General features: G+C 36.9%; 1 protein-coding gene across 4 annotated transcripts in view; it reads right to left on the bottom strand.

The window, feature by feature from the left end:
* Positions 1-59: 59 nt before the first annotated feature.
* Positions 60-15,585, bottom strand: part of SLC35A3 (solute carrier family 35 member A3) — a 93,904-nt gene continuing 78,378 nt past the window's right edge. For all 4 annotated transcript variants that reach the window (XM_041421509.1, XM_041421510.1, XM_041421512.1 and 1 more), the window contains 7 exons: positions 9,839-10,043; positions 8,843-8,997; positions 8,631-8,753; positions 7,340-7,511; positions 4,332-4,450; positions 3,675-3,808; positions 60-1,595 (listed from right to left, as the gene is read on the bottom strand). In XM_041421509.1, the coding sequence (XP_041277443.1) occupies positions 1,505-1,595; positions 3,675-3,808; positions 4,332-4,450; positions 7,340-7,511; positions 8,631-8,753; positions 8,843-8,997; positions 9,839-10,043 (999 nt within the window). In that variant the 3' untranslated portion in view covers positions 60-1,504. The remainder of the gene's footprint in view (positions 1,596-3,674; positions 3,809-4,331; positions 4,451-7,339; positions 7,512-8,630; positions 8,754-8,842; positions 8,998-9,838; positions 10,044-15,585) is intronic.

Raw genomic sequence — 15,585 nt, 5'->3', positions numbered from 1 at the left:
TCACAGGTGTCACACGAGTCACCCGACATTAACATCCACTGTGAACCTGAAAACCAATGATTTTTAAGACAGTTTTTTTTTGTTTATTAGTTTTAGATTTTTTTAGTGTTTCTGACTATATGCAAATCCTTCAAGTGAAGTGTTCATAACAGTCTAATTGATCTGATTGCAGCAAGGTTTCTTTGTGAAGGTTTTTTTTTTTTTGTTTTAAACAGAATAACAGCATGCTTTTATATTTACCTATTGCACAATTAATTGCTTTTTAATTGTATTTCCTATTAAAGTAATTCCACTACTAGAACAAATAGGTCCAGAGAACCCACTTTGGTCTGTTGGCTCAAGGACTCTCAGAACAAAATAATAATAATTTAAAAAACCCCACCAAAACTCTAATTAAGCCATTACATAGAAATATACAGAAAAAGCCTGGAAGAGTTCATGAGTAAACAACACTTGTTTAAAAAACACCTCTGTAATAAAGTACAGTACACTATACAGATGCCATACCATAATATCTCCAGATGGAGCTGTTACAGACAATGATAATGCCTTTAAAATGCCTATTATGAGCTCTTTGTTTTTTGAAATAATGGTTTAAAAAAATCTTCAGAGGCTATTTAAAGCACAAAAACTACTTTTAAGTTTCTACTAAAAAGTTGATTTATAATCAGTAAAAAAAAAATAAAGAATGAACATCACATCTGAGCAAGCACCCATCACAACCCTACTGCTGCTCCCAGATTAGTGTGGTAACCTCCAGCCTGTGTTCCCAGAGTTATTCCATCTGCTCCAACACTACAGGCTGATGAAGGCTGGAGTATTCCTCCCTTTGCACTTCAGTGAGAATGTTAACATTCTTACAACAGTTTTACAGAAGCAACAGAATTATAATATTATTTAATAACATATTTCTGTTATTAAATCAGCCTTCTAAAAATATAAAAATATTTGATATTGTGAAAGTGTCTTTCAATCATACTTCAATTTTCAGTTTTAATAAGGAGTACCTAATTAGAACCATCACTTTAGAACTATGACTTTCTGCTCATTTCACGTAAATAGACAAACAGTTAAAAACATATTTACTAAGATTAAATAGAATTGAATAGCAAAAACATACAATCTGACAATGTTGTCGTGTGCTCTTTCAAAGAGTGCATAGGACACATTTCTGCAGCAGTCAATACAGTAATTCTTTTGATGCAATCTCAGTCAAAGCTGTAAACATTCCTAATTGTAGTTTCTTGGAAACTTTTGGTTCCTTTCAAGTTTTTATTAGCAAGTTGCACTGGGCATTCCCCAACATTTCCCCCCCCTTCAGTTGCAGACAGCATCACCCTCCACCTGTAACCCCTCTGGCTGTTCAGAACTACTCTTCAGCATTTCTTCAATAAATTCAGGGCAGTCATCCTTCCCTTGCAGTGCACAGTGACACTTCCCACATGCCAGTGCTAGCAAGGCCCCCAGTGCATGATCTCGAGAAGCAGGTTGATGAGGAAGTCTGCTATGCCTTAATGGGATTTCCTGCAGGTTTGGGATCATAACCGTATAGAAAAGTAGCTGCTATTACAAGGATGGCTCCGAGGAAAAAGACACTGCATAGAATAGGGATGAAAAAAAAAAAGTTTTAGTTGATGCAAATTTATTTATGCAATACAATCAAAAGAAAGGACATTTTTCCATGAGGAAAACAGAGAGATAAATTAAATTTGTCTAATGGATGAAGAGCAAAATAATTTGTATGTATATATTTTAGAGGGATGCAGAAAGCTGTTAAGGTAAGAAACTTGTAACTACAAATTAATGTAGCATTATACTAACATATTCTGAAAATTAAAATTACACTTTCATGTAACAATTTCCAAAAGCAATCACATCAATACGTTTTTTCTTAAACTTTTACCTAAAGTATGTATGCAAAATGGAAGCAGGAGCTGAAGAAAAGCAGCTTCTGTGGTTATCCACCCATTCTTATACCACATACATCACGTTCTTGGAGCTGTGTTTGCTTTCAAGTCCAAAGCTTATGTCTAAACAAATTACTGCTGCCCAAGAACCAGTTTGCAAGTCAATATAATCTAATTTTGTCAGATCCAGAAAGATTTGTCTCATGAAAACACAACAGAGGCATCTTTTTTGTTGTGACATTTTGGTCTTTCAAGTAATTTTGATAGTTAAAAGTCTGGTACAAAATAATCAAAGCCAGCAGACAATCAGTACGCATTTTAGAAAACAATCTCCTCATAGACATGACAACATCAACAATTTCATGTTCTGAACCAAATGCTAAAAAAACTGTGGCATATGACATGATAATCCTTCAGAGAATACATTTAGCCTCTTTTGGGACATGGTCCCTTGCAACACATTCAAGCATTTAAGTACTTAACATCTATTACCCCTATCAAAACTGTTGATGTGACAGAAACAATTACACAGCTCCAGTTCAAATGCCCTGTTAGCATAAGCAAGCTACTAAAGATTAAGTTTGATTAACTCAAGTTAGTCAGGTCTTATTAAATGGGATCACTTCAAGTTCTACATACTGCTACTTGACTGTATTTAATTTTCAACATGTTTGCAGAAGCTGTTAAGTTACTTATTAATTTTCCATTTGAGCACAAAGAAGTACTTAAAACACTTTCTACATTTGTTTTAATGGGACAAATATAATTTAGTTATAATTTAAAAGTTCAATGTCTTCCACTTCTTAAGCCTAAACAGCTATTCAATTTCTTTTTTTGAATGTTGAAGCCCTGATAATACAGGATCACAGAATAGCTAGGGATAGAAGGGACCACAGTATTGCAAATATATATTTTTAGATAAAAAGATGTTTCTTTGTACCAGATACAAAAGTCATAAATATTATTAAAAATATTTTTATGTTATGAGTACTTGTAATATATTCAAGGAGTGTTGGTCAGTCATAAGTAAAATCCTATTCCTACACCTAGAAGTGGGATTATTAATTCTACAGTCCATACAGGAACATGCACTGCCAAGACAAACAGTGTTCTCAACCCACCCTTGTACAAAACCTGTGGCACACAGAGCCACCACAGTCTGATCCCCAAAGCATCAGGACACTGTATGGGGCCTAAAAGAACGGAGCAAGCACTTCTTTTTCTTTCTCGGCTGTTCTTACTACTAAACGAGGCATTGTCTTTAGAAACAGCTCTGCCTTTGGGCTTCTGGGTGCCCTTGGGCAACTCAGCGCCGCAGCGTCACTTCCATGGCTGCGTGACTCTAGTCACCCGTGTTAGAGGCGGTGGTGCGGGCCATGAAAGGCAGCACAGAGCGATGTCCCCGCGCCGGCCCGCAGCGCGGGACCCGCGGCGGCGGCAGCCCCCGGCGCAGGGTGCGGTGCCCGCGCGGGGCCGCAGGGGGCNCCGCAGGGGGCGCGGCCGCGCCGAGGAGCGGCCCCGGGCAGCGGCAGCAGCCGCAGGGAGCGCGGCCGCCGCGGGACCCCGAGCCAGCGGCTCCTCACCCCCCCGAAAAACTCCCTGTTAGGCACGGGTTGAGGCTAAACTTTAGTGTGCAAGCTGGACCTAGACATTTCGAAAGTGTGGCTTGGATGGGATTTTGTTTTTACTTATTTTCGCAGTTATATCTGGCAAGCAGTAAGTTTTCAACTATTTTTTTTTTTAGCATATGTGGAAAATAATTCTTACCTTGTAGGGACAAAATCTTGCAGCCAGAAATAGGAGATCAATGTTGACAGTATAATGGAGAGAGAAGTTGCAAATCCCTTTAAAATGTTATCCGCATATTTTATAACAGCAGCAATCACCAGCCCTCCAAGTGCCTGGAAAAATAGCAAGGTTTGGATTCACAAACTGATAATTTGACTGAGAGCATCTGCTTTAACACCATGCACCTACTTTAGGAAATGCTTTTGTCTATGTGGAGGAGCAATACAGTTATTTTATATTAGGAATACTTACTGTTGAAAATAAATGTTGGAGGAGTAGTTCTTTCCCCATTAAAGAAATTGTTGATCACATTACCATCATTAAATGAGTGGAAATGCTCGTACATTTTTAGCCACATGAGGAAGGTCATATAGAGAGATAATTTTAAATATCACAAAATAAATAATGCTTACATGATTTTAATTTGCACAATTGCTTACAATTGCTTTTAATTTGCAATTACATACTTGCTATATATTTTCCAGATTTTCATTTAGAGTATGATAATAATGATAGATCAGACTTTCAACTGTAGAATTCTCAGCACCTTCAAAAACACCCATTAGCTTCCCCAGTTATTTATAGAAGAGAAAATCCCTGAGTGCCTTCACAGAAACATGCAACACAAGGTCTCACCTGTAGAACAACCACCACCCAAGTAAGTTTATTGTATCCTTGAAAAAATCCATTCTTTGACAGTTGCTCTCCATCATAAATGTAAACACCCATCAGTCCAAATATGCTACCAAAAAATCCTGAAAGTACAAGATTGGTTTAAAAGCTTTAGGTGAAAAACATGCAAATGGGTTCCTCATCCTTAAAGGCTGCTCATGTAATTCTGGTTTTAAAATTGGACTGTCACTTGCAATATCATCACATCCAAATGCAATCAGTTTGCTGTTCTCTTTTAAAAGCTATTCTCCACACTTGAAACAAGTTTTGATTGTTTCTATTACGGCATCCTTATATACTTATCTTCCATTGCTTTCTACTGGAATGGAGTGATTTTTGTTTATGGCATATAGCAAAATTCACTTAAATGCTATTTCAGTTTTCCTGAAACTAGTCATGACTGAAGGCTGGAGTCACCCTATAACTTGGAGAGAAAAACAGGGAAAACACTCAGTGGAAAAGAAGGTCTCTGGCACAGCAGGAGCAGCAATTAGCAGTTTGCCAATTCAGACAAGGATCTTTGAAATGGGATTCTCATGAGCCAGTCTCAAACACAATGAATTTTTACTAGTAGAGACTTATTGTCAAAAGCTGAATCTGAGGTGAGACTGTGGTTTTTAATTTGGTGAGTCCAGTGTTCTTCTATCAAATGGGAAGCTTTTCCTAATTCCTCAAGCACGTAAGCATGTAAGCAGCTACTCTGTGACTGATGTCTGCTCTAGTCCTTAGCAGGAAAGGGGCAACATTTTTTTCTATTCCTTCTCTGTAAAAAGGTGATTTTCATCACATTTCTGTGCGTCTGAAAAAGCCAGAATTGTTTTGAACAAAATAACACCTTCTGTTTGACAAGAAATAATTATTTTTGTAGGCAGATTGAAAAATGTAGTTATCATTCAGATGAAACCATTTGTAAACTTGTATTTTGCAATTGATCTGTTAAGATAAAGAAATACAATAACCTATTCATACATCCTTATTACGGTATTGATGTGCATTAAAAACTGATTTTTAAAACAATTCTGATTTATTTCCCAATTATTTTCTACGGTTTTAATAATTCTCTATGGATATGAAAATGAAAACCTGGTTGGACATACAGGTTTTCTGTTTGTGTTTTAAGAAAACTCTATTTCAGAGCTCTTGCCTATGAATGTCTGGCTCCTGAATAATACAATGTCTGAAGTGGGTGACTACCTTGCACTTGCAGAAAGAAGACACCAATGTATTTCTGAAAACATGATTTCACATTTTACATATTTTATGAAAGCTGTACTGTAAAAGCTGTGTTTATTTTTATATGTATTTATTATGTATTGTTTAACTTTATTTATGTATTTAAATAGTTTCTAAAAACTTAATGAAATATGACAGCATTATTTTTGAACTGAGAACAACCTCAATAATAAACACATTCTACTGAACCTGCTATTGAGGTATATTAAGCTCACTAGAAAGTAAATACAAAACTCAGGTGATCTGATTCTTACTATAATCAGGCATTTATGTCTTCATATATCACTGTCCTAGTCATTCATAACCTTGAAGAGTCAGCATTCAGCACAGTCTGTTCTGATCTCCCTGTTTCACAAAGAATTACTGAAACATTCAATATATGACCAGGCCAGCTATCAAACTAAGTGTACATGCTTCTGTGTGCTGTAGAAAAATATGAACAATATTTGAGATTATTGATTTTTCAACAATTATGAATTCCTACTTGAATTTATTTCAGATACCTGTTGCCCATGTAGCATGGAAACTGAGAGTAATATTAATAATCAGCTTTCCTTGGGAATGGATTTTATATTTCAGCTCCACCCAAAATACCAAATCTTACCTCAAATCCTGGACCAATCCCCAGGTAGCAACACTTCTCTGCCCCCAGAATTCCCTAACATAATGTTTCCTGTTGTATTCCCTACACTCTGTTCAGGAAACTTAATTGAATAGACACTGTTTCCATAAATACAATCTGATAGTAAGGAGAAGTTTCGATTCCTTCCACTATACTCAGTTTCAAAACACTTATGGTCATGTAAAAATATTTTAATGTATTCAAAATTAACCTCTGCTTTTTTAACTGAAACCACTTATAATTAAAATACAGTAGTAGCAAAATAAAGGAAAAAAAAGATGGCTTATTGACCAACTAACTAACTACAAAAGAAGCCACACCATGTCCTGTTCTTACAGTACTGCACTACATTCTGCCAGACTCACCACACAGCTCTGACCCACTAAATCATCTCATGACTTAACTTTACACTGTGGATTTGATCCCTAGGCCATCCTAAGGCACTGGGAAGGCCAAATTCTGCTCAGTGCACTCATTCAAATATGCCATAAATAGTTTTTGCCTACAGGTCAAGACTAGAGTGGTTAATATATGTTAACACTGGTGATGTTATTATAATGTGATGCACACTGATAGGTGCACAGTAGGTACAGCTATACAAATAGTTAAGATGAACTGGTCTTTTGCATATGCCTCTCCTCAGTGATTATGCACACAAAAGAAACTGACCTTTGGTATTGAAATAACAGTAAATAATTACTTCCACTTTGTTCACAAACAAAGCAGAATTTATAGTTTGCACTTTTAATATAAAAAGCTGCCTACCCTGGCACAAGAGAAAAAAATACATTAATTTTAAAACATCTCAAAACACTGACTTGGAAATATATTTTGTTTTAATATTCCTATATTCTCTAAAGAACAGTAAAAAAATTCAATTGACAGTTTCTGCACAAATGTACAGATACTCTACTAATGAAGTAAATCAAGAACTAGACTGAAATTAGAAAGCAACTTCTATAATTCCCCCAGCAGAATTTGACTTTTGGTTTTACAACAACATATATGCAGCATACTAAAATGTTGGTGGTATTTTTTATTTATACATTTATTTTGCACAATTGTCTTAATGCTTCAGAATGCAGTATCTCTAACAGGTGATTAAAATTAAACTTACCAAGCTGAATGTTTCTGATCCACACAGACTGCTTAGTTTCCTTTAAAATTTTCTCAAAATAAACTCCAGCGAATCCACTAGAAAAGCACGCTATGAGAACTGCAATCAGGCCTACAAACTGTGATCCTGCTGAGTGCTCCTTAGCAGGTGTTGCTTGAGAGTCTGAAGGCCACTGGATGTAAAAACAATTACACAAAATTCAATGATGAAATCAAGTCATGAACATCTACAAAATGCAAATTTGTTTTCCACTAACGGTAACAGTTGGTACATACACACAATCACATACTTGTAAAGTTTTGTATTTTGCACCACAAACACTTCTAAAGAACTGCAAAACTACAATTATTTTCCTATGCATTTGTAAGGAGTAAAATTGTGCCTGAACTGGGAGAATACTCATCAATTTAAACAGCCGCAGCATTTCTATTTTATAAGCAAGAACTGTTTTTGAATCCCAGTGTGACTGATCATGGTCATTCTCTGCCACCAACTTGTGCCACCCAACAGTTGTTTACCTTACAAGTATAAGTACAGTTAGAAAACTATTTACACCAGCTGTCTTTAAGGTAGGATGAAATGTCTATTTCATGTGCCCCTCTTTGGCGATTGTGCAGACCAGTTAAATCTTGCAATGTGTCTAAGGCTAACTGAATAAAATGCAATGCCATGGACAAAAACTTTCTGAGAAGTCTGTTAAATACTGTCAGAGTATTTTGTTCTCTTTTTTCATTATTGAATTTAATTACCATATCTTTTCCCAAATCCTTAAATTTTAAAATAAAGATTTCCAGGTATACTAAAATCTGCTAAAAATTCTTAGAATAGCCTCTTATCCTATGATCCTGCCCTCTGAAAACTATGAACTCTGATACCTGCACTATTGAGAACTGAGGCCAATTTAGGCTTTTGAAATGAGTCCAAAGTAAATTTGCCATGCTGAATCCGTATGACAAAGTGAACACAGCCTGTACTGGCAGAGAACATCTCTGAATTCCTAATGCCTGAAGAAATGCCCTAATAAAAATTGCTATCATTATTACTTGCAGGTTGCTCCAGAAGCCCTGTCACATTCTATAGTAGAGCACTGGGTTGCAAAAGAGGTGTTATCTTCTGCCTTTGAACCATTTCTGGTGTCCTCCAGACCTGGCCAGTTGTGATTCGTAGCTCCTGACTATACTCTGGTGCTCGTGTGCAGCTGGTAGAATCAGAAAGCTGGATAATCAGTATAGAAATCCATGTTTCTTGAATAAACACATTAAAACCCCACAAAACACCTGCTAATATTTACCTGCACAAATGCCACTCCTGTCATCAATATTACTAGTGACAGCCACTGGTATACGCCCAGTTTCTTGCTCAACATGGACACAGAAAACAATGCTGTGGTGAGAATTTTCAGTTGATATGTAACCTAGAAAAACCAGGAACAGTTACTACTGCAATGCCACAATTCAAGGGCGCTTTTTTTGAAACTTACAGAGAATTCCAAATATGCAATACCTGGTATGTGGCTGCATCTAGGTTTGACAATGCTACATATAGCAAGTTGTTCTGAAGAGTGTAAATTCCCGAAGGAATAGCGAGTTTAAGGGTTTCCATGGGTTTGTTAAGGATTTCATCACGTAGCACTCTGTTCAGAGTTCGTAAATTGCATTCTATCCAAAGAAACAGTAAAAAAAAATAGACATTCACTAAAAGGAAAGGAGTAGAAAAAAGAGAAACAGCAATGTTCTGTTCTTAAACTGTAGCCCCTTTTTATAGCTATCACTACACCAAGACCTGAAAATACCATCTATGTTTGTTTCACTTTCACAGGCCTTGTACATGTGAAATATGGCTGCAAGTGTCTTCCTGCAGCCTGGAATATCAGAATGAAAAAAGTATTCAAAATACTTTGAGTTAAACTTATTGAAATTGCCTCAATAATTTAAGATAATGTATCAAAGACTACCACCTAAAAAGTGCATATTTAGAATCCTACAGTCATCAATATTTATACATAGACTGACATTTTTAAGCTGTTGAAAATCAGACAGAAACCAGATAAATTCAGTTTTAAATACATAAAATAAGAACTGGAGTAAATGTGAATATAGTTTTCTTTTTTTTGGCTTAAAATTATGATTCTTCCTGTAACAATGATATTACTTCTTCCCTTCTGCATCTGCTGTTTATCACAGGTTTCTAAATTATCATTCATGCTTTGGACACACTTAAAGCTTTTCATTTTTTCCTACTTCTACATACAGATTTCTTAAAATGCCTGAGCAAACACAAACTTTGAGATGTTAGCATAAAATTCATTCCTGCCTTTCTCAGTATCCATTCTCTTAAGCAAATATGCAGTATGATTATTGTCTTTCCAAGACTATTTCTTACACAAGGAGAAGGGAAATGCCTTGTTGTATGCCTGTACTCACATGGCTGCTTTGCAGTTGCCACTACAATACAGCATATTGATTAGGAAAATTACTTGGTGCAAAATTTGACACATACTGCTGTCTTTGTAGACTAATAGAACACAGGCCAAAATCTTCAGAAGTTCAGCAATAACTACTGCAGTAGAGGATAAGTAACGAGGTCCTTCTTCTTTCAGTGTCCGAGAATAGCGCATGGTCAACACTAAACTTGTGGTCTGAAAAACCAGGATGCCCAAGGAAAGGTACTTTAAATGGGCAGACATTTCTTGACCTTTTCCTTTCTGAAACAGAAAAAAAGAAACAAACTCGAAGGTAATACTGCAGATATTGGGAATCGCTGATTTCTTTATGAAGGTGAAAGCTCAGAAGGTAGTTTCAAGGTGAAGGTGTTTTCTGCTAGGGTACAGCAGAATGCCCAGTACTCCTGCTGCAGTGAGCTGTTCCCAGACTGAAGAGATCCTCCCACTCCTCCACCTCTCCCAAGGCTGTCACGTTGCAGTCTCTGCCTTGCCAGGTGGCACCGTGCCAGCAAAAGAAGGGTAAGGGTTGGGCTGCTTTAAATGAGAATGAGAGGTATGCCTGGCAATGAACGGAAAGGAGAGCTGTGGGAAAGCAGAGTTGGAGAGAAGACATGGGAAGGAGAAGCTTTGGGGAGGCAGCACTAAACCTCTACTGCTGATTATCCTGCCCAGAAAACAATTCATTGAATATAGATGACTAGGTGATTTCCCAGGCTGCACTGACTACCACAAACTTCATATTAATACAGCTGTACCATCCTCATCCCTACCAGGAACTTCCACCAAGTGGATACAGTTTTCTTTGCAATTTGTTACCAGTTTAAAGGATTAACTAATAGCAAAAGACTAACAGAGACAGTAATTTTCATTTTGCAAGCACAATATATGACAAGGAGATTTAAAAAATCCTTGCTGCTACACAGACTATCACATAATTTTTGCTATGCTTCATATAAAGAACTTTCATACACAGAAACTATTGTTTTCTATAAAAGCTTATCTTCTACTCCCTTCATTTTCCCACATTTCCCAAACAGCCATTTTTTATAATGCCAAAGTTAAATCAGAACAATAACCAGAAATTCATAACTATGTTTATAAGCAAAAGAAGAGTAACAAGCCAAGACAATGCATGTGGTTAATTTCAGAAGTCAAGACACAGCCCACTTGCTGGGTGCATATGGCAGAACTGTCCTCGTGTTTTACACCTGCAGGAACACAACTTCTGACTCATTAACCACACAGCTCTGTCCACACTGCTCAAGGATGTGCTGCTACCTCTAAGTATTTGTGGCTAGAACTAAAGCAGTTTCTTGCCAACTGCATTCCTCTAGCTCAAGATGCATTTCATTGCTTGTTTTGTAGACTTTTGGCGAACTACATTCTTCAAATATTTCTGATTTACCCTTATCTTGTCTCTAAACATTTATAGTTTCTCTCCAGTCCAATATTCAAAGTCAAATTATTACCTATATGACAGTGACACTTAAAAGACATTGCAGTAACCTGCAAACAGGAGAGAATTATCAACAGCCACAAAGTTACAATGTACACACTTGTATCTTACACAATAAAATTGTTTATCTCAGAAATCATGCCTTTGTAAAAGCACACTGGCAAATAAGGAAGAAAAAAATGCCAGGATGCAGAAATACACAAGGTTTCATTAAGGAATCTTAATAGGATATACTTTTGTATGAACTATAATCTCATTTAACTTCTGAAGAAACAAATACTAAAGATGCAACTGCACTGGAGCAATATGAATCAGACAGAAATATAAACCGTGAACGAGAAGAAAGCTGCAGACAATACTCAAGACTTGCTATTTTCCACTGGTTCTGGTGAAATAATCCATTACATGATGGTGTTAACTGTGGAATTATGCACCCTAAACAACAAAACTGAGATGATCTGTTAGTTGAAGAACAACAGCTTTGATGAATAAGTTTGCTACAGCTGAGAACAAGTAGGAGAAAAAGAACAGTTCCTGCAAAGTGATGAAGAAGTGACAAGCACATTCAGAGACCATGCTTTCTGGAGAAGTACCAGCCACACAAAGACAGAGGGGAAAAAAGGTAAAGGAAAGAAAACCCTACTGAGAGAAGAATACTGAATGTCACTAAAAGGCTTGCCTATGATACTAGAGAAAACTGACATTTATGTGAGCCAACTTGAACAAACAATTTCTTTCACTGTTCCCATTTACCTCATTTTTTAGTATTCAGACCTGAAAAACTGGAAATAAAAAGCAACATATTGTTAAGACAAAAACCACTAAATTTCATGAAAGCACACCTACAGATAAATAAGTCCTTAGAACTTTAAGTTGTAGGTTTTAAAACTTGTTTTGGGGTTGTTTGTTTGTTTGTTTTTAGTTTTCAAAATGTTTCTGAACAAAATACAGATTATGGGAACACACATATCCGTCCTGACTCGGACCCAAATTTCTGCACTCTGTCAGCCTGTGAAATGACAAAGGGTTTTGCAAATGTCAAAAATCACCAGGTATCAAAATTGTAACCTTCCAAACAGGCAATAATATTAAAAATAATGTTCACATTAATTTTTTTGATAAAATACAACCATCTATTTAGGAAGCAGCTTAAAATGTAATTTTAAAAGTAAATCACTAGTATGGTAGGGAGCAAGTATCAAAGCAATCAGCATGAAAATAAACCAACAAGCACAACACTTTGATAAGCCCATAAACAAAGCCATAAAGAATCCATACCACATCATTATCTTTAACTTCTGTCTTCTCTTCCTCAGAAGTCATAATAGAAAAAGGGAACTTTCCCCAAACAACGTGTCTCAAAAAGGCACCAATAGCAGGAAATATTTCCTGCTAATGCAAGGAAGTCACTAATGCATGGAACCTAAGTGTTCAGCATGATAGCTGAAATAAGGGTATTTTTTAAAAGTTGTCCTGTCAGTGGTCAACAAGACAGGCTTGTAGACAGCAAGTGTGTGAAGTTTCATGCTGTACTTGCAAGGTGGTTCACCAAGCAGGAACTAGAGTTCTGAAATGTACACATGCCAATGATATAACCACTCTCTCCTAAGCACACAGAACACCTCATCAGGTCTCCTGGTCTCTTCTCTTTTAAAGGACCTGTTTATTAGCTCACAGACCTCTTTTGCATACTGGGAACAATCCACAAAAGCAGCAAGATAGTGAACTTTAGTTGGGCTGTCTTCAACTGCAGTCATACAGCACCTTTAGACTTAGAGGTGACTATCAGAGGTGTAAGAGCTCACTTGTAGCCATAAGCTCCTGCTATCCTCACAGCAACAGCCTGTGCAGTCACAGAACAAATGAACTATTGCCTCCAGTAACAGTCCACACCTGGATTGTCATAAACCAACAATGATATTGAAGTTCTCACTGCATTTCCTGTACAGATTTACAACTTGGGTTTCTTACTGGGCTTTGGATGCACTACTTGGTACTCTGCAGGATGCATCTCTTTGAAAACTCAGATTTAGATTTGCTAATTCAAAGACTGGAAGTTGAGTGGTGACATGAACTCTGACTTTTGAACCGCACCTTACACCGGGCCGTGCTAAGGACCTGCAGTTCCCCGACTATAATACCAAATAACTCGCCTCAGGGACTGGGCTCGTCACTCTTTTTTAACTCCTATTTTAGTCTATTTTTTAAACATAGACTAACTCTTCTGTTAGCCTATGCTAAAAAAAAATCAGTTCCTTCTGCGTCATTTCTTCGGTGTGCCATGGACACACCCTGCAGCCACAAGGAAGGCAGCCCTATAAAGGAGCCAATACTCAGGAAGCCAAGGTGGGATTTACAGCCACATAACATTTGGATTCAGTACACACAGCTGCATAAAATTTGGATTCTTTGTGAAGAGCTGTTCTCCTTGAAAGTAAAAAGGAGAAGGACCCTGGAAAGGTTTTCAGAACACAAATCAAAGCAAAGCAATCTATAGAGGAAGTAATACTTTCAGCTCAAAGTACCATACTGTCCAAAGTCTGAAGAATAACTCTTCAAATGAAGCAGATTTTTTTTGAAGTGAAAAATCACATATTTTCAGCTCATAATATTAATTAAAAAATGAATACATTTCTGACTTGCAGATTTTCATCTCCCTTTGCAATACCTGCAACATAGGCTAAAACTTAATATTTTACATTTTATTTTTATTTCATCCCTACACTTTCCCTCCTCAAATACTGGTAAATTTGCAGATGAAACTAGCCCATAATCAAGTTGACTTAATGAACAGCATACCAAAACTCCATGATACTAATCAGTGTTTACTACAGACCAATAAGATTATGGGACTTTTCCTAACCTTAAGATTTTGTCTTTTAAAGATCTGATGGTATAAACTTCTGAAGCTGATAAGTATCTACTGTTGCAAAAACCTATGCAAAATTAAGGATTAGTCTATTAACTGATTCTATTCTTAACTTTGTAGAAGGACTCAAAATCAGAATTACAGGGAGTATCAGAGAAACTTATAGGAAAAACTCCAAGCACCCAACATTATCTGAAGAAGTAGATGAAAGACAAGAAAAAAATTAACAGTAAATTCCAGCAAGTCTCACAACAAAAAAGTAAGTAAAATTCACCAAAAGATTTGACAAAAATAACATCTATTGGCAACTATTTCTTTACTCCTCCATACTCTGTCACAAGTTTAATTTTAAAAAAAGAAAATTAACTAACAAGTATCATGCTCCAAATCTTCACAGTGATGTCATTACGTGAATTAAATTCCTTCCAGCCTAGCTGTGAAATGTTTTCATTGCTGACAGTTTTTTAGAGTAAAAAAGCCAAGTTATAGGAGTTATTTTTCTTAGGTCTTATTCCATTTTATGACTAATCAGTTTAACATTGCTCAACCAACAAAAGGCATTTGTGTATCAGTTAAAATGCAAAGCCCAATACAGAAGTAGACAACCAGCCTCTCAAAACTGCCAAAGGCAAAGTTTAAATTTTCTGTGCTACTACACCAAATTCTCCATATGTGATCTGCTGGAAAATAAACACTGATTGAGCCTGCCTCTGTGTCATTCCAGTGGTACATGTATGGGCACACTTCCTGAGCACCTGCTTTGAAGTCAGGATAAGAGATTAAAGAAACAGGATGGTGTTCTCGTATTTCTCCAGTGAAATATGAACCTAGTGCTGACACCACAGCTATACAAATACAATAAGCTGTCAACAAAGGAAAAGCCCAACTGGAAGGTGGAGTAAGAGATAACTCACAGAACCTAAAGAACCTATCTTTATAAAACTTCTTCCTATGCTTTACTTACTTTCTACACACATTGCCCTCTTCCCTGTGCTGGATAACACACAAGTAACATGCCATTTTCTGCAACACAACTACATTCCTCAGACAAAGTTCTATTCCATAATTTTTTTTTTTTGAGTGAATATAGCTTTGTATTTCTCACAGGTAGTACATAATACAACATATACTTTAAGTATATAAATAAATGGAAAGAAGGAACCTCATGAAGTTCAGCAAGGCTAAGTGCAAGGGCCTGGGCGTGGGCTGGGCTAGTTCAGGAACGGGCTGCCCAGAGAACTGGACAAACTCCATTACTGTAAGTGAGTGCTCAAGGCCAGGTTGGATGGGCTGGAGCAACCTGGTCTATGGAAGGTGTCCCTGCTCAGGGCAGGGAGTCAGAAACACATGGTCTTTAAGGTCCCTTCCCAAACCATTCTGTAATGTTATGACAATTATCCCACATGGTACAGAGGTGCATAGGCCTCTCCAAATCCAGTTAAGTGCTACTGAACTGTGTTCTGAAGTAGATTTTACAG

This window comes from Onychostruthus taczanowskii, unplaced genomic scaffold (genome assembly GCF_017590055.1).
Source record: "Onychostruthus taczanowskii isolate IOZ18803 unplaced genomic scaffold, ASM1759005v1 scaffold7, whole genome shotgun sequence".
Taxonomy (NCBI): domain Eukaryota; kingdom Metazoa; phylum Chordata; class Aves; order Passeriformes; family Passeridae; genus Onychostruthus; species Onychostruthus taczanowskii.
The sequence above is the reverse complement of the archived record's forward strand: the minus strand, read 5'-3'. Positions and strand labels throughout refer to the sequence as shown.